Genomic DNA, 18,485 nt, shown 5'->3' on the forward strand with positions numbered 1-18,485 from the left:
ATGGCCCTCCTGCTCTCTCTATTGATGGCCCTGGTGGTGATCAGCTATGGTCCTGGTGGAGCTCTGGGCTGTGACCTCCCTCACAGCCACATCCTGGTTAGCAGGAAGAACTTCGTGCTTCTGGGCCAAATGAGCAGAATCTCCTCCGCAATCTGTCTGAAGGACAGAAAAGACTTCAGGTTCCCCCAGGACATGGTGGATGGCAGCCAGTTCCAGAAGGCCCAGGCCATGTCTGTCCTCCACGAGATGCTCCAGCAGACCTTCAACCTCTTCCACACAGAGCGCTCCTCTGCTGCCTGGAACACGACCCTCCTGGACGAACTCTGCACTGGACTCCTTCGGCAGCTGGAAGACCTGGACACCTGTTTGGAGCAGGAGATGGGAGAGGAAGAATCTGCCCTGGGAACTGTGGACCCTACACTGGCCGTGAAGAGGTACTTCCAGGGGATCCATCTCTACCTGAATGAGAAGAAATACAGTGACTGTGCCTGGGAGATTGTCAGAGTGGAAATCATGAGATCCTTCTCTTCATCAGCAAACCTGCAGGGAAGATTAGGAATGAAGGATGGCGACCAGGGGTCACCTTGAAATGATTCTCCTTGACTGATGTGCCATGTCACCCTTGCACATATCTTTGGTCATTTTGAAAGCCTCTTATTTCTGCTTTAGTCACAGAATGTTTTAAATTTAATTCAGCAAATAGTCTGTCAGTAATGTTAAGCAAGAATATGTTAAAATTATTCAGGTCCTAGGGCATCAGTGCCTAAGAGATGACTGCCCTGATGTTTTTATTTATTATTTGTTTATTTATTTATGTTTATATCTTACCATATTTATATTTATACTTTCATAAAAGATATTTGCCTTTATATTGTATTACAATTTAGAAAATATGTTGACCTTTCCATTTTATTAAATTTGCATTTCGTTTTATTTATTACATTCATATCAAAGAAAACTTCTTAAGTCTTTTTGTCCTTTATACCTAAATCCAAACCCTGGTTTTCTAAACCAAATAAAAGAATGGATCTTAATATTTATCTACTCATTCATTCATTCAGTTCATGTTGTATGTATGAATTGAGTATCAAAGTAGTTGTGAATTTTTGTGGAATTGCCTTCATGAAACAGAAGTGAATAAATCTAAATCTAAAGTTGAAACTTTCAGTCTTACAGGGAAAGAGACATAAAAAACACTATAAACATTTTTAAAATTTCTATTATATTGAAAAATACAAAAAGAAGTAAAGGAAAATAATGTTCTCACATCAGAAGGTTTAGATACAAATAATTTTGGGGGGAGAGAAGATATCCTTTCTAGGGTGCCTGGGTGACACATAATTGCAGAACTCTTGTCAGCTGTTGGGTATATGGGTCTAGAATGAACAACAAATGCCCTGGGTGCAGGTATTAATTGGGGATTCCTTACTGTGTATCTGGGCAGGAGGGCATGGGATGGATGTGTCACCTATAATAGAGTGGACGATGAGGAGAGGACCTCAACTTAGTCCTGCAGACCCTCAACAGTTAAAGGTTGTGCAGAGGGGAGTCTGCAATGAGCACTGAGGCTGAGTGGCCAGTGGAGTTAGAAGGACACATGGGGACAAACAGGGGGGAGACTACTGAAGGGAAGAGCGTGTTTAAAGGACAGAATGGTGCTTGCAGGGCAGGTGTCCAGTGCACCTGAAAGCAGATGCCGCTGGTGACCTTAGCAGGATCTGGGTTAGCGGAAATAATGGGACAGAAATCAGATGGGAGTAGGTTGAAAAAGAAACACAAGAATGAGAATTAGGGGCACTGTGCATAGAAAATTATTCTGGGAAGCTTGTTTGTGAAGTGGAGGGTATCCTCCTGGAGAAAATGCTTACCTGACTTGGTCAGCAGCTGGAGACAGGGAGATCTGTTAGTCTGGAGAAAAAAGTAAAAGAAATTCCTGAGGCAAGTACTTCCTATTGGCTGTGAAGAGGCACTTCAAGGAACCAGTCTGTATTTTAAACAGAAGGAATAAGTGACTGTACATAGGAGGTTGTCAGAGTGGAAATCAAAAGCCAGTTGTCTTCACCATTAATCTTGTTTGAAAAAAAGATAGCAAAAATCTAATTGACCTTGGATTTGGCAACGGCTTTTAGGATACACCAAAACACGATCCATGAAAGAAAAAGTGATGAGTTGGACTGCACTAAAGTAAAAAACTTCTGGTCGGTGAGTGACACTGTCAAGAGAATGAGAAGACAAGCCACAGACTAGGAGACAATATTTGCCAAAGAGAGATCTCATAAGGGACTGTATCCAAAATACGCAGGAAACTCTTAAAACTCAACAATAAGAAAACAAAAATCTCACTTAAAAATGGGCAAAAAATCCAGATAGACACTTCACCAAAGATGACATACAGACTGCAAATAAGCATATGAAATGTTGACTCAACATCACACATCATTAGGGAAACGCAAATTAAAAGAACAATGAGATTCCACTATACATCTATTAGAATGGCTAAAATCCAGAACAGACAACAGCAAATGCTGGTGAGGATGTCGAGCAACAGGAACTCTCATTCATTGTTGGTGGGAATGCAAAATGGTCCAGCCACTTTGGAAGACAGTTTGGCAGTTTCTGACAAAACAAAACATACTCTTACCATACCATCTAGTAATTGTGCTCCTTGTGATTTACCCAAATGAGTGGAAAACTTACGTCCACACAAAACCCTGCACAGGATGTTTGTAGCAGCTTTATTCATAATTGCCAAAACCTGGAAACAACCAAGATGTCCTCCAATAGGTGAATGGATAAATAAACTGTAGTACATCCAGACAATGACATATTATTCAGCGCTAAAAAGAAATGAGCTATTAAGCCATGAAAAAGACATGAAGGAAACTTGAATGAATATTACTAGTTGAAAGACGTCAATCTGAAAAGGCTACATACTGTATGATTTCAACTGTATGACATTCTAGAAAAGGACATCACTCTGAAGTCAGGAAAAAGATCAGCGGTTGCCAAGGTTTGGGGAGGGGGATGAACAGGTGAAGCACAGGGGACTTTCCGGGCAAGAACACTATTCTGCAGGATATTATAGCGGTGCACGCATTTGTCAAAATCCATAGATGTACAACACAAAGAGTAAACCCTAATGTAAACTATGGCTTTAGTTGATTTTTTGTTTTTAAAGCAAGTAAGGAAAGAGCTCTGTAAAGGGATTCAGTGTCAAAACGGCCTTGCTGAAGTTTGTGTGTGAAAGGAAAGAACAAAACTCAGGGGCAAGTGCAGAAAACGCCAGGTTCTGTGCTCTCTCCCCGAGAAACACATTGCTGGCGAGGCCGGGGCCAAGCTCCCTACTCAGCAGTCAGGGCCGGGGAAAGGGAGGTTTCTTACTTACTAGTAAAGTTGCACAAGTTGGTCCTCGAGGACCCGAGGGCATCTCCCTGAAGCAGCCCGAACACTGAAACAAAAGCTCCCGAGTCTGCGCATCTGAACCCGGGGCGTCAGGAAATGCCCCCTGCGCGCCCTCTGGCGGCCGCCTAGTGAGTCACCGGAATTCTCAAAGGCCCGGATCCCTTTGGTAGCGGCAGGAGTGATGCTCTGCTCCATCCTTGCCTGCTCTCTGGGCTGGAACTTGCCTTGGATCCATAGACTGGAAAACATGAAAATCTCCATTCTGTTGAGACAGCTGAAAAGTATCCCCTCTCAGTCATGCCTGAATAACAGAACCCATTTCAAATTTCCTTGGAATAGAGGGAATAATTCCCAAACGCAGGGGATACAAGGCACCTGTTTCCACCAGGTGATGCTCCAGCTGATCATCAACCTCTTCAACACTGAGGACAGCCATACTCCTTGAGCAACACCCTCTTGGATCTCTAGCCTTGATCACAGCCTGGAATAGCTGGAAGAAGAAAATCTGGCTTGTTCCCTGTTTGGGAACTGTTGCCCCGAATTACTTCCAAAAGCATCAATCACTATCTGAAGGAAAAGGAATTCAGCCCCTGTGCCTGGGAGGTTGTCAGAGCAGAAATGGAAGTGTGCCTCTCCCTCATGTAACAATCCCCAAAGAAAAGGCAGCAAATAAAGGAGAAAGTTGTACTTCTGACTCTCCCTAAACACGTTATTGTGTGCTAAGCCCTAAAAGCAATTTCGAATCATATTTCTGCACCAGCTGAGAAATATTTGAAACCAAAATCATCAGAATATTTAAAAAATATGTTGTACATCAGGTTTTTATAAAATATGTTTAGAGAGAAGAATATGATCTACTTAAATAAACAATTTTATGACGTTTTAAAAAATCTTCTTAAGTTCTTGGGAGTATTTGCTGTTTTCAAAGTGTGAAGTTCATTTTGTTATGGAAAGATTCTTCAAGAGAGTATGTTGTTAAAGACATTTGTGCTTTAAGTTAATGGTAGCTCCTGTAACAGATAAACAGAACTGTCAATAATTCAATCACAATAGAAATTTATTTTTCCTTCATATAAGCACAATGCATGCATTCCTGATCAGATCAAACTTCTTGTTGGCTTTTCTCCAAACAGTGATTCAGAGACATGGCTACCTTCTCTTCTGCAGCTTTGCCATATTGAACATGTGACTCCAAGTCTGTCTGTGGTACTTGAGTCTGCTCCACTCAGCGGTAAAGAGAAAAAGTAAGGTGGATCACATGGCATGTTTTCAAGGGCCAGGACCATACAGGGCAGTATCACTTCTACTCGCATTAGTTGGCCTGAATTTATTCTCATGGGATGCCTAAGAATAAAGAAGCTGGGAAACAGACTCCCACTGGGTGACTAATGGAAGAGGAGACAGGTTCAGTGAATAAACCACTCTTCATTTTTTCACCATTTGTACTGACGGTTTTTTTTTAAAGATTGGCACCTGAGCTAGCATCTCTTGCCAATCTGCCAGTCTTCTTCTTTTCTCTCTCCTTCTTCTCCTTCTCCCCCAAACCCCCCAAGTACATAGTTGTATATTCTGATTGTAAGTGCCTCTGATTGTGCTATGTGGGATGCCACCTCAGCATGACCTGATGAGCAGTGCCATATCCGTGCCTAGGATCCGAACTGGCGAAACCCTGGGCCACAGAAGCGGAGCGCACAAACTTAACCATTCAGTCATGGGGCTGGCTCCTGTACTGATGCTTTTTTTTTTTTTTTTAGGAGAAAAGAATAACCAATGTGTTTGCTGCACACACTTAATTAAAAAAAAAAAAACTGATCCAAAGTCTGATTCGACAATTTAAACCCAGGGAGAAGACGGGGATGTCACTCGCTAGAGTTCACTGCATCATTGACCCTTTGAAAGAAGCATTCAAGTTGACTCCCAAATGCGGAGGCTAACAAGGAAAATAGCCACGCATGTGGAGACATCACAGGTTGTTTCCTTATTCCATGACGGAGAGACAAGAGATATGTGATCAGGTAGGTCCTTGCAGGTACTTGCAGATCACTGAAATAAAAATGGAGAGTGAGTCTTCCATTCATGACCAGCCCTGGGATTCTCAGCCTGATATCCTAAATATTGAAAATGCAAACCTGAAGAAAATATCCCTGCAAACAAATGTGTTTTTTTTTTCTTTTTAAAATACCTCAGACAATATTCCATTATAACTTCTCTTATAGAACCATGAACAATCTGTAAAGAATCTTAGGATCTATTGTCCTCTCAAATCATAGCTATCTAATACATATTGGTGTTATTCTTTCTCCTGTTATTACCACAATTATTCTGCTCATGTTTATTGGTTGAGCTCCTGAAATAGAAGGGACTGGACCAAATTCCTAAGAAACGAGACTGGGTAAGATGATTTCTCTACTCACAGGCATCTATAGACTTGTGGGGAGGTATTTTAGGAGATAATAGGGCTGGTCATTAAAAGCTACATCTGTGGCAGCTAGGAGAGAGAATATAGCCATGTTAGTGTATAAAGAAGAGTGAAGACATTAGCAGGCTTTTCTTTGTTGGGAGGTTTTTGATGGTGTATTCAATTTCCTTACTTGTTATAAATCTGTTTAAATTTCTATTTCTTCATGATTCAGTTTTGGTAGATTGTATGTTTCAATTTGTTGGCGTATAATTGTTCATAGTAGTCTCTTATGCTCCTTCGTATTTCTTTTCTTTTTTTTTTTTAGATTTTATTTTTTTCCTTTTTCTCCCCAAAGCCCCCCAGTACATAGTTGTATGTTCTTCATTGTGAGTCCTTCTAGTTGTGGCATGTGGGACGCTGCCTCAGCGTGGTTTGATGAGCAGTGCCATGTCCACCCCCAGGATTCCAACCAACAAAACACTGGGTCGCCTGCAGCGGAGCACGCGAACTTAACCACTCGGCCACAGGGCCAGCCCCACTCCTTTGTATTTCTGCAGTACCAGTTGTAATGTCTCCTCTTTTATTTCTGATTTTTTGTTATTTGAGTTTTCTCTCTTTTTTTAGTCACTATCACTAAGGTTTGTCAATTTTGTTGATCTTTTCAAAACACCAACTCTTAGTTTCATTGATTTTTTTCTATTGTTTTTCTATTCTTTATTTCATTTATTTCTGCTCTAGTATTTATTATTTCCTTCCATCTGCTAACTATGAGGTTAGTTTGTTCTTCTTTTTCTAGTTCCTTAAGGTGTAAAGTTAGGTTGTTGATTTCAGATATTTCTTCTTCTTTTTAATGTAAGCTCTTACAGCTGTAAATTGCCTCCTTAGCACTACTTTCCCTGCACTATGTAAGTTTTGGTATGTTGTGTTTTCATTTTCATTTGTCTGAAGTTATTTTCTAATTTCCCTTGTGTTCCTTCTTACATTTTAACCACATTTTGACGTACGTTTATTTTCTTCTTGTTCCCATGTATTGGGATGCAAAATCAGAAGACTTTTACTTTCTAGGAAAGGTGACACGAGAAAGAAAGATATCTGGTTTTGTAAACACTATATACAAACATTTTTTAGTCCATTTGTTTTATCTTATTCACATCCTGCTATTGGCATTAACCTGAAGATGAAATTAAAAGAAATCCGGGGGTAAAATGGCACATAAAATGGAATATGCAAAAATTGCTAGTATAATCTCAAGTCAACAAAGAAAAAAATGTTCGTTTTCCAGTGTTTGATAGACTAAAAGTAATTGTTTGGGCAAAATTGCCTTGTGTTCTCAGGGTGTCATGATTAGAATGACCCAAAATCCAATAAAAATGTGTTGACTGCATAAACTGTTGAAGCTTATTAAATTTTGCAACATGCTTTTTTTGGAAAGATGACCCATCTATTATGGAAATCCCGATGCTCATTTCAGAACTTAGAGCATTTAATGTTTCAATAATATAGAGTTTAATTGAATCATGAAAAATAATGAATAATAAAATTTACTCAGCTATGTTTTAAAAAATTGGTCCATTCTATAATTTCTATCCTCATACAGAGAAGCTGATTTTCTACTAGTGTCACCTAAAGATTATCAAATGATTTGAAGCCTAGATTTCTGGGTGATGGAAAAATTATGTCAAGTATTCACAGTTCACACATATTCTGGGGAATTTGTCCATTCTTGACAAGGGCAGGAAAGCAGGAGGATTGATAATTTGGGGGACATAGGCTATTGCCCCCATGAAAAGTAATGTGGTAAATTGTTTGGTTGCTGGGAGCTGTGTGAATCAGGGAGAGCTTGAGGTTAGATACGTAGCTCTGTGTATGACACCAGGCTAGTTGTTTCCTAGCAAGGTAGAGGGCAAATTAAAGATGAAGTCATACTTGTGAGTTTAATATAGTGCTAGGCAAAGGCTGAGAATTGTGCTGCCCTTGCAGTTTGCATCCCCAGAGCGATATGCACCTGGAAGAAACTAGAATCCGAGAGGTTTTAGCAATAAACTCAGTAGGCATTATTGATACTCAGTAAGAGTAGAGTGGAAATATTAGCCATGTCCATTATAATCCTAGCCAATTTGGCCATAATGAAGGAAAACAGCTTGGTCATTCATGAACACTTTCAAGTAGTAAGAGAAAATCTAAGAGCTTGTTTTAGTAAAAATTTCTTATTGAGTGATTACACTGGGCCTGGTGCAGGAGATAACATAGTGAATAAGACACAGTCCAGTTACTAATGAGCTGATTTGCCTAAGATGATCTCATACCGACTTTCTTAGTCCACTTCAGGCTGCTATAACAAGACACCACAGACTGAGTGCTTAAAAAAAAGAGAAATTTATTGCTCACACTTCTAGAGGCTAGAAGTCCAAGATCATGGCTCTAACATGGTCAGGTGAGGGCCCACTTCTGGGTCGCAGACTTCTTGTTGTGTCCTCACAAGCTGGAAAGAACTAGGGATCTCTCTAGAGCATTTTTTATAAGGGCAATAATTCCATTCATGAGGGCTGGGCCTTCATGACCTAAGCACCTCCCAAAGCCCCCGCCTCCTAACCCATCACATCAGGTGGTAGGATTTCAAGATATGAATGGCGGTGGGGGAGGGGTGTCACAAACTATAGCACCCACCATTTAAAGAGTAGGAATCTAGAGGGCTGAGGCAACCCAACTTCCCATGAAAAGTAAAGAGACTAAAGCCGAGTTCAGGATCAGAGCTGAAAGTTAATTCTTCACATGATATATAATCAAAATTCGTGCAGTTCTGAATTAAAGACAAAGATGTTTTCCTTTTGGTTGAAAAGAATAGACTTGAATTGGAACCTCTGAAAGTTCTTTGGGAAATGGGAAATTTAATGTAGAAATACAAAGAAAAATTCAAATTGATGATGTTTTCTAAATTGCCTATTCTCTTTGGGGATGATGTTGCTACCAAGGACATGAAAATTAGTTCTTGGGGGAGAAGGGTGTGTGAAAAAAATCTTAGCTATTACAGTGGTTTGTGGCACTCCAAAGCTCAACCCTCTCCAACAAAATCTTATTCCTTAGTATTCATTTTTCTCGTTGGATTTTCTTGTGTATCATATAAAAAGCATTGACATTGAGTTCATGGAAGATACACAAAATGTATACAAGATCAGTGCTATAAGTCTATGGCGAATAGATGTCTCACTGGAGAACTCTCCCTTCATCATTTCCTTGATCTGAAAATCGTACTGTGGGAGGCTGCCTTCTCTTACTTATGAGCTGCCATTGGTTTTCTGTGGATGTTACTTATGTTTGAGCCCCAGTGTTTCCGAGTCTGAGGTGGGCTTTGAGAATCAAATGTGAATAGTTTATATTTTATTATTTCATTCTACTAAAGTTCCCCAACAATTAATAATTACTCAATGGCTGAAAAGAAAAAATATTGTCAGAGTATCTAGCAGCTAGTGAAGATAAAAATTGTTTCCTGATACAAAGCTGAAGTAAAATTTAAGTACATAAAAACACATGTTAAGAAAATAATTTGAACTTTCAATTATTTTTAGCGGTTCTGAAACATTTTTAAGTATATCATAATATTGGTATTATGATTATGTATTGGCATAAAATTTTAATTTTAATTTGTAATTTGATACATTACTATTTAAATAAGTAAATATATCACATTAAATGTTCTAAAAATTTAGTTATAATGTTAAATTTCAGTAGCTTTTAAATTTAACTAAGCTTAAAATTTTAGATCATTCTTAATCTTGCAGTGAAGAAAAAGAGTAAAGTTTACACTTTCTTTTTCTAAGTATAAAGTAGCAATAGGCAGGGTGCACATAAACAGATACACCGTATATCTGTGTTACTAAGTTTTCTTGAGGGCTTCAATTAGGAAAACATCTAAAAAGAGTCTGGCAGCAGGAGGCAATAACAACAACAACAAAATATGGTCAAGAAACACTGCCCTACATCCACATCAACATCTACTTCATATAGAAAGTGCATAAAGAAAAGAAAAACAGAAGTAGAAAGTAAGGGAAACATGCAGAAAACAGAAACTAGTTCCCTATTTAAGACACATGCACAAAGGAAGGTCTTCAGAGAACCCAGAGACCAAGGCTCACAGGGTCACCCACCAGCAGCATCTGCAAGATCCCCAATGGCTCTACCCTTTTCCTTACTGATGGCCCTGGTGGTGCTCAGCTGCCACTCCATCTGCTCTCTGGGATGTGACCTGCCTCACACCCATAGCCTGGGCAACACAAGGGTCTTGATGCTCCTGGGACAAATGAGGAGAATCTCCCCCTTCTCCTGCCTGAAGGACAGAAATGACTTTGGATTCCCCCAGGAGGTGTTTGACGGCAACCAGTTCCGGAAGCCTCAAGCCATCTCTGTGGTCCATGAGATGATCCAGCAGATCTTCCACCTCTTCAGCACAGAGGGCTCGTCTGCTGCCTGGGATGAGAGCCTCCTAGACAAACTCTACACTGGACTTTATCAGCAGCTGACTGAGCTGGAAGCCTGTCTGAGCCAGGAGGTGGGGGTGGAAGAGACGCCCCTGATGAACGAGGACTCCCTGCTGGCTGTGAGGAGATACTTCCAAAGAATCGCTCTCTATCTGCAAGAGAAGAAATACAGCCCTTGTGCCTGGGAGATCGTCAGAGCAGAAATCATGAGATGCTTCTCTTCAACCACAAACTTGCAGCAAAGTTAAGGAGGAAGAAATGACACCTGGTTCAACATGGAAATGCTTCTCACTGACTGATAATGTCACACTTCCACTTGCTCTGCCATGTCAAAGACTCAAGGATTTCTGCTGTAATCATGACCTGAATTGAACCCATTTTTCAAATGTTTTCAGTAGTATTAATGAATGTTGGGTCTAACCCTGCGGACACTAGTCTGATACAGACGACCATGTTGATCTATTTATTTATTTATTTACATATTTATTTAATTATTTATGAGATTTAAATTATTTTTGTTGCTATAACATTATGTGCACCTTTACATTGTAGTTTAATATAACAAAATGTATTCTTCATATTTAGTCAATTTATTATTTTGTGTTCATTAAATCTTTACTGTAGAAAATATCTTCTATTTGTTTATTCTTTAAAAGAGAAACACCACACCTGAGTGTGCAAGCTGATTAAAGAATGGATGGCACTATTCATTTACCCATCATTGTTATATTCAAGTTAGAAGTAAAAATAGACTTCCTCTAAGCCTGGTTGTATGTTGACCTCAGGGTATGAGGTGAATACAACAAATACAGTTCCTGCTTTCTTGAATGTTTGTTTTTTCTGGGGAAAGTAACCTAAAAACACTAACCAATTGATTGGTAATTGAATATTAATTATTTTTAAATTAACACTAATTAATATTAGAAATTATTATCAGTTAGGTTTAATGCTAAATGGGAAGGGAAAAAATGGAATTCTCTCAGCACAAGCTGGATTGAGTCATGTCAAGTTGTAAGAACAAAAGTAGTAGATATTCTCTGTATTTGCCTGGTGGACATCTAAGTGCAAATGTCCGCTGGATATTCGAGTTTGCAATTTACAAGCAATTCCATGAACTGTAGGTGGAATTGAAGTAGGAATGGAAGTGGTCACATGGGAAGAGACGACAGAATGAGAAAAGGACTTAAAATTGATTCCTAGGACCTTCAACCTTAAAAGGGAAGGACAAGCCATAAAGGAAACAGGTGGACTGGCCATATATTAACAGGACGAGAGAGAATGGTGAGATGACCATGTTTAAGGAATTAAACTGCTTAGAAAACTCAATGCATTCATGAAAAATGTGGATGGAAACTGCCCACCACACTGGGAAAGGAGACCGCATTGGCGACCTCAGGGAGAGCTAGTGTGGTGGAATTCACCACCAGAAAGCACACTGGAGTAGGAGGAAAGGTGAATAAGAGAAGTTGATGACAATATATAGAAAACAGTTTTGAGACCTTTGCCTTCTGAAGTGGAGGAGAGAAATAAGGCAGGACCTAGAATAGAGTGTGGATTATTTTTTTTCTGCATCGTTTTCCCTTTTTTGAAATACACTTGCCTCTGGATAGATTTCACGGCTTTGATGTATTGACAAATCATATTAATATGTTTAATGTTTTATTTACTTTAAATCATGAAATATCTAATTACTTACAATGATAATTTATCATTATTTAGATTAGTACTATGTTGAATGCCAGTGGGCTGCTCTGTGGATTGAAACCATCCACTACACGGGGAAACAAATGGAACAGACCTTAGTGAGAGCTAGTTTGGTGGAACTAATGAGCAGAAACCACATTGGAGTAGCGGAAAGGTGATAAGAGAAGAACTCCCATTGTCATTTTTCTCACGTGTGGGCTCACTTTATTTCTGTCATCATATTCAGACCTACATTTATTCTCCTTTTGCCTCGGTGCATCCAAATGCAAGGATAGCTTTCTAAGAAAGCTGAAAGGGGAAGGAAACAAGTGATGTATTGAAAATGATGGAAAATAATAGCACAGGTCTCTTAAGTTTCCATTTTTACTTCCCTATTTTGGTACTAACCTCAAGATGAAATAGGAGGTAATTCAGATGCAGCAAGACAACTCTTGCCAAGGAAAATACTCCATTAAAATGAACATACAAAGTGATAAAGACCCTGAAATTAGTAAAGCAAAGATGGCAAGTTTTCTGTAACATCACAAGGCAGTCTCACTGTCCTACATTCTTCACTGTGAGATGGAGAAAGATGAACCTAGAAGCTCTGTGGAAATGTACTGACAAATAATCTAGGGATGATTAATTAAATCTTGAGTAATTATTATGAACTATGTGTTAACGATAGCATAGTGAACAAGATATAGACCTTTCTCCTGAGGAGGTTTCTTGCCAAACAGGTCTAATAGATCCATTTTCAAGAAGACAAATCCAGAAGGATAAGGCAGCTTGGCTGACATGCAAAACAAAGAGGGCAAAAGAGAGCTCAGGATCAGAGGAGAAATTTTGTTCTTAGCAGAAGAACACTATTTACATAAGTCTAAGTTTAACAAAAAAACTTTCCTCATTTGAAAGCTTTGAATCCACTTATATTGACATATCTGAAGTTTTTTGGGGAAAATTAAATGTAAATAAGAAAAAGAAAGAATAATTTAAATGGTTGAGGTCTTCTAATTTATTTAGAGCATACATAAAAGAAAGGAAAAAATATAAAAAGGGTACAAGAACATCCAGAAAATGAAAACTACTGTGTTCTCTGTTTAAAAGACAGGCATAGAAAGATTTCCAAAGAAACTAGAGGTCAAGACACACACAGATACAGACCTCATTTAGGCCACCGGTATCCCCAAGGTCCCAAATTTCCAGCTGCTCTGATGGCCCTCCTCTGGTTAGCTGTATCACCATCTCATCTCTGGGCTGGGACCTTCCTCAGAGCCGTGGACTAGTTCACAAGAAGACCTGGTGCTTCTGAGACAAATGAGGAGGATAATATTATTATGCTGACAGAAGGATCTCCTCTGGGAGATGGTGGATGCAGCCAGTTCCAGGAGGCCCAGACCATCTCTGTCCTCTGTGAGACGCCCCAGCAGATCCTCAGCCTCTTCCACAAAAAGCTCTCCTGTGTTGCCTGGATACAACACTCTTGGATAAACTCCGCACTGACTCCATCAGCAGCTGGAAGACCTGGACACCTGTTTGGTGCAGGTGATAGGAGAGGAAGAATCTGTCCTGGGAACAGAGGGCCCTAGACTGGCCATGAAGGAATCCATCTCTACCTGAAAGAGAAGAAATAGAATGACTATGATTTGGGGAAGTTGTCAGAGTGGAAATCATGAGATCCTTCTCTTCATCATCAAATTTGAAAGAAAGATGAAGTAAGGGAAGGGACCTGGAAATGATTCTCTTTAATAAATACAGTTATTGAAATGATTCTCTTTACCTAATACACTGTCACATGCCCATGTGTTCAGTCATTTTAAAGACTCCCATTCTGCTTTAGTCATACAACCTATTGAGTTAAATTGTTCAACGTTGTTAAAATGTTTTGTTAAAATGAACATCGCTCCTTGAGAGAGAGCTATACTGATATTGTGTACATATTCATATACTGGGGGAACTTCTGGTTTCTCCTTCAACATGTAACCAGCTTGGAAGCCATCATTCCTCACCTGTAAACAACACTAAAAATGCAGCGTGACTTGAAACACCTCTTCTTAGACCCATTAAGATTTGAGGTCCCAGGGTAAGACACTGCCCTGATAACTGGAGAGAAAGGAGGATGCAGAGAGTCAGTTTCCTGGAGCAGAAGCCGGCAGCTGGAGATAGTATTGGTGGGACCACCTAAACTGTAATTGAAGAATTGCCAGAGGGTCCATGTAGATCAGCTTGAAGATTAAAAACACGAGGCGTCCAGAGTTAGCGGAAACCCAGACTTTTGTGAGCTTTACCTTCAGGATCCCTACCAGATTCTCATGTGAAGATCAGAGAAAAATCTGTTTTTTCCAGCAGAGGGAGGGAAAAGTAATCATTTTGAAATACTCTGAGTGTTCTGTTCTTCTTAACCATGGCCTGCCCTCTAGGGAAACTATTTTACCAGAGCCTAACCCACCTGGGGGAAGGGAGGGAAATACCTAACTCCAAACCCCTCTAACTTTCCTGTATCACCTACTAGGGTCATAAAAAGCTGAGAAGCCCTTGTGAAGGTCAAAGCCCAGGGGCACAGGCTCACTGAAAGACTGAGACTAATCATAGGATTCTAGAACACTTACCTCTCCCCTACCTGCCATCATATCAATAAGGTTCCTGTATGGTGGGGATTACAACTGAAAAGAATTGCATGTGTCAGAATCTATAGGGAAATCCAAAGACAACGGCATGGGGGAGCGGGAAGCAAGGCCATAAGAGGAAATTTTAGTGTCTGACACCTACAGCTACAGCAAACCGTAAACACAGCCCAACTCCTGGCAAAATAACAATATAACCTCACCCTGAAGGCCAACTTTCCACAGTTCCTTTTATCCCATACATCATGTCCAACTTTAAGCAGAAATTTACAAAGCACACTAAAAAGTGAAAACACAGTTTGAAGAAACAGAGCATGCATCAGAACTAGACTCAGATATGGCAGAGATTTTGGAATTATTAGACCAAGAATTTAAAATAACTATGATTAATATGCTAAGGGCTCCAATGTATTCATTTACTCATTTATGTACTATATGTCATAGTCTGTATGATATTTACACTAGTTTTGTTCATATAATATCACGTTCACCTTTATAATATATTCAAATATAACAAAATGTATTCACCTGTATCTTTTATTAAATGATTTTCTTGTTTAATTTATAAATTTCTTTCCCACAATATATCTTTGATTTGTTTATTCTTAAAAAAGGAAATAGCCTAAATTTTCAACCTGTATTGAAAAACGGATGATGAGTTCAACTCATTCATTTTTTGCAGTCAGTTAAGTTTTAAAATTGCATATTTCTATGTCAGGTTATTTGATAGTTCTGAGAATATAGAGAAGAAAAAAGGTAAATGCAAAATCTATTCTCTTGGAGCTTTCAATTTGGAAGAGAAAGAGACATAAAGCAGTAATCATGCTTAATAAATTTCAGTTGCGTTTTATGTTATAATGAAAGGTAAAGGACAAGGGATTCTCTTACCAGAAGATTGGAAGGGGGATGGCAAGAAAGGGAAAAAAGCAGATGTACTCTATAAAGTGCCTAAGAAACATCTAAAGGCAGACGTACCATTGGTAGATGCATCCATGGACCTGGAATCACCAACAATGTACATCCTGGAGATATGAGTTTGCAGTTGTTTGTTGCATATTTGGACATCAGGGCGTGGGAATGGATGTCATTACTCATGAGTAGAGTGTAGAATGAGAAGATGACCTAAAGCTTGTGAGGACCTTCAACTTTTAAGGCTGAGAGAGAGGAGAGCCCGCAGAGTGGACAGAGATGGAGTAGCCAGTGCAGACAGGAGAAAACCAGGAGGAAGGATCCACAGAAAGCATTGAAGAAGAAAAGAAAGAGTTTGAGAATTTCGCAAGATGAAACTTTAGTAATTACTTATGACACATGATATGGGATTCTGCATTGAATCCAGATTCCACCAGGACATACGTGTGATCCTGGGGAATTCACTTAACTTCCCTGAGCCTCAGTTTTCTCAAATACCGTGGAAGGTGGAAATATTCCTAGAGCTGTTGTGAGTATTAAACAAACTGGAATGTTTAAAAGCACTTAGCAGAGTATCTTCCACTGAGTGAAGGCTGAACAGATGGTGATTATTTTCTTGTTTTTTCAATGAGTCTATATGAGAATAGTGAACTCTCCTACCCTTCTCTCTGTAACTGCTGGAAAATAGTGACAGTCTCAAAAACAGAAATGGGAAAAAGTGGCTTATCAATTGTATGTAATTATATACATAATAATAATATATATGCACATAAATATATACAATAAAATATATATAATATACTATATATATACTACAGTATTATATATATTTATATAGTATTCATTTGCTGATTCTGATACCTGGCACACTTCCCCCTTCCTCTCTGCTTTCTTGGATCCCATTCTTTCACTCTCATATCACAATTGTTTCCTTCCCCCCAGTGTGGAAATCCCCAGTGTGCTCTCCTCATTGACTCTTCATTAAGCTGTTCTGCACTTTCATACAGCGGCTCTCTTTTCCATTGTGGTCTCTGGCTGTCAAATTCCCCTTAAGAGCACAAAGCCACACATTAAAAAGTTGAGCGAAAGTTCTAGGTTTTTCTGAAACTCTCATATGAGAGACTCTTTTTTTTTCCTCCCTGTGAATATTTTTGGAAATGAGGGGAAGTACCTGTTGTAATGATGTAACAGTTGCTGTAGCAAAAAAGAAACGGAAAGTAGGATCCATTTTGCTCTGTGGACTATTAAAATATTTATAAAGGGTGTCTTCTACTGGCCAAGATGCACAAAGACAGAGACCAATTCTGTTCCCTTGTAGAAAATTTTTCTCCAGAGTCAAAAGTAAGGCTCTTTCTTGGAAAGAACTGACCAAAATACTGGAAGAAGCCCATTTCTTTAGCTTTCGTATATTTAAAAATATATACACTTTGTATTTTAAGCAGTGTTAAGTTCACAGCAAAAGTGAAGCAGAATGTGTAGAGATTTGCCTGCACACTCCCTGCCCCTATATATGAGCAGTCTCCCCTTAGCAGCATCTCCCATCAGATGGAACACGTTAGAAGTCATGAACCAACATTCACACGTCATTATCACCCAGAGCCCACAGTTTATATTTAGGCTCCCTCGTGGTGTTGCATATTCTATGGGTTTGGAGGAATGTATAGTGATGTATCCACCACTATAGCATCACTACCCTGAAATCCTCTGAGCTCCACCTGTTCATCCCCCAACCCCTGGCAACCACTGATCTTTTCACTGCCTCCATAGTTTTGCCACTTCTAGAACATCATATAGTTGGAATCATACAGCATGCAGCCTTTCAGACTGGCTTCTTTCTCTTAGTAATATGCATTTAAATGCCCTTCACGTCTTTTACATTCTGTGGGCAAAAATTGTATGATTTGGCTCCATATTCTCACCTTATCCTGAAAAATCTCTGTACCATATCCTGATCACATCCAGAAGTTATTAATTTATATATTTACATATGGGAAAGTACTGGAGAACCAGGGGGAGGAGGGGTGAAGAGGTGGGGGTCGTGGAGCTGGCAGCACAGGATGCTAATCACCCACCTGCTCAGCACAGGTAGGTCTCTGGGCAGTGGGACTGGAGAAGAGCCACAAGGATCCATGGTCCCTGCCCTAGTTCCCTTGGAGCTGTGACAGGAGATCACAGTGCAGTGCCAGCTGGAGACCACTGGGTCCTGTAAGGACAGGAAGAGAATGTGAATGTGGACCCACCTCCATCCTCTCTGCCCACCTAGAGCTGCTCACTGCAGGTCAAGACTGTCCAGCCTGGTACAGAAACACAGCAAATATTAGAGGGAACCCCGCCCACACATCTACACCCATTGAGCTGGTAAAGAATCCAGGAGCTCATCTGTGCCTTTGTTTAGGTGCACGCACATTCTGATTCCACTAGGAGGAGGCAGCACTAGGCTCAGGATCTTATTTGCTCAAAAACCCAAAGCGCGTGAAACATGGAGTTGAAAGTCAGCAGCAGTTTGAGAATTTGGAAGGAGAACAGAGATTAAAGCTTTCACTGGAACAGGGGCATGTCCTCAGGAGATGGAACAACACAACGGGCAGCAGTGAGTCAAGTGTTCCCCCAGAAACATTCTGATTCAGAGGGTGAGAAAATTGAAGTGGATGCTGAGAACACGTAAGTTATTCCATGGAGACATGGCCAATAGCAGTGTCCCCAACATGGTTGACACTGATAGCACAGCAGCATGCAGAGTATTGGAAGGGATGTCGTTCCTCCAGTGCCAGCTGCAAACTTCTGTTTCCTCCCTAGGGCTCAGCAAGTCATCACAGCTCGGGGAAAATTATTCCTGGGGCCAATGCAATGCAAAGAATCTCCTAATTTAGGGTCATGATGCAGTCTCCTTTAAAAAGAAACAAAATAAGGGACATCAGCAACATGACTGAGTGAGCTGTCCCCTTTGTCTCTCCCCCTTTCGAACTACAACTAAATAGACATTCACTAACC

General features: G+C 39.9%; 2 protein-coding genes and 1 pseudogene across 2 annotated transcripts; all 3 read left to right on the plus strand.

Moving 5' to 3' along the window:
- Positions 1–588, plus strand: LOC124241344 (interferon omega-2-like). The gene has a single exon (XM_046665053.1). It carries the CDS (start codon positions 1–3, stop codon positions 586–588), a length of 588 nt encoding a protein of 195 aa, XP_046521009.1.
- A 2,436-nt stretch (positions 589–3,024) lies between these two features.
- Positions 3,025–4,047, plus strand: LOC124240805 (interferon alpha-7-like; annotated as a pseudogene).
- Positions 4,048–9,971: 5,924 nt separating this feature from the next.
- On the plus strand, positions 9,972–10,526 carry LOC124241343 (interferon alpha-2). Its single transcript, XM_046665051.1, has one exon. It carries the CDS (start codon positions 9,972–9,974, stop codon positions 10,524–10,526), a length of 555 nt encoding a protein of 184 aa, XP_046521007.1.
- Positions 10,527–18,485: the final 7,959 nt, after the last annotated feature.

Source organism: Equus quagga, chromosome 6 (assembly GCF_021613505.1).
Source record: "Equus quagga isolate Etosha38 chromosome 6, UCLA_HA_Equagga_1.0, whole genome shotgun sequence".
Classification (NCBI taxonomy): Eukaryota; Metazoa; Chordata; class Mammalia; order Perissodactyla; family Equidae; genus Equus; species Equus quagga.

Excerpts from the sequence above, each read along its gene's own strand:
- LOC124241344 (XM_046665053.1), top strand. The coding sequence starts at position 1 with ATGGCCCTCCTGCTCTCTCTATTGATGGCCCTGGTGGTGATCAGCTAT.
- LOC124241343 (XM_046665051.1), top strand. The coding sequence starts at position 9,972 with ATGGCTCTACCCTTTTCCTTACTGATGGCCCTGGTGGTGCTCAGCTGC.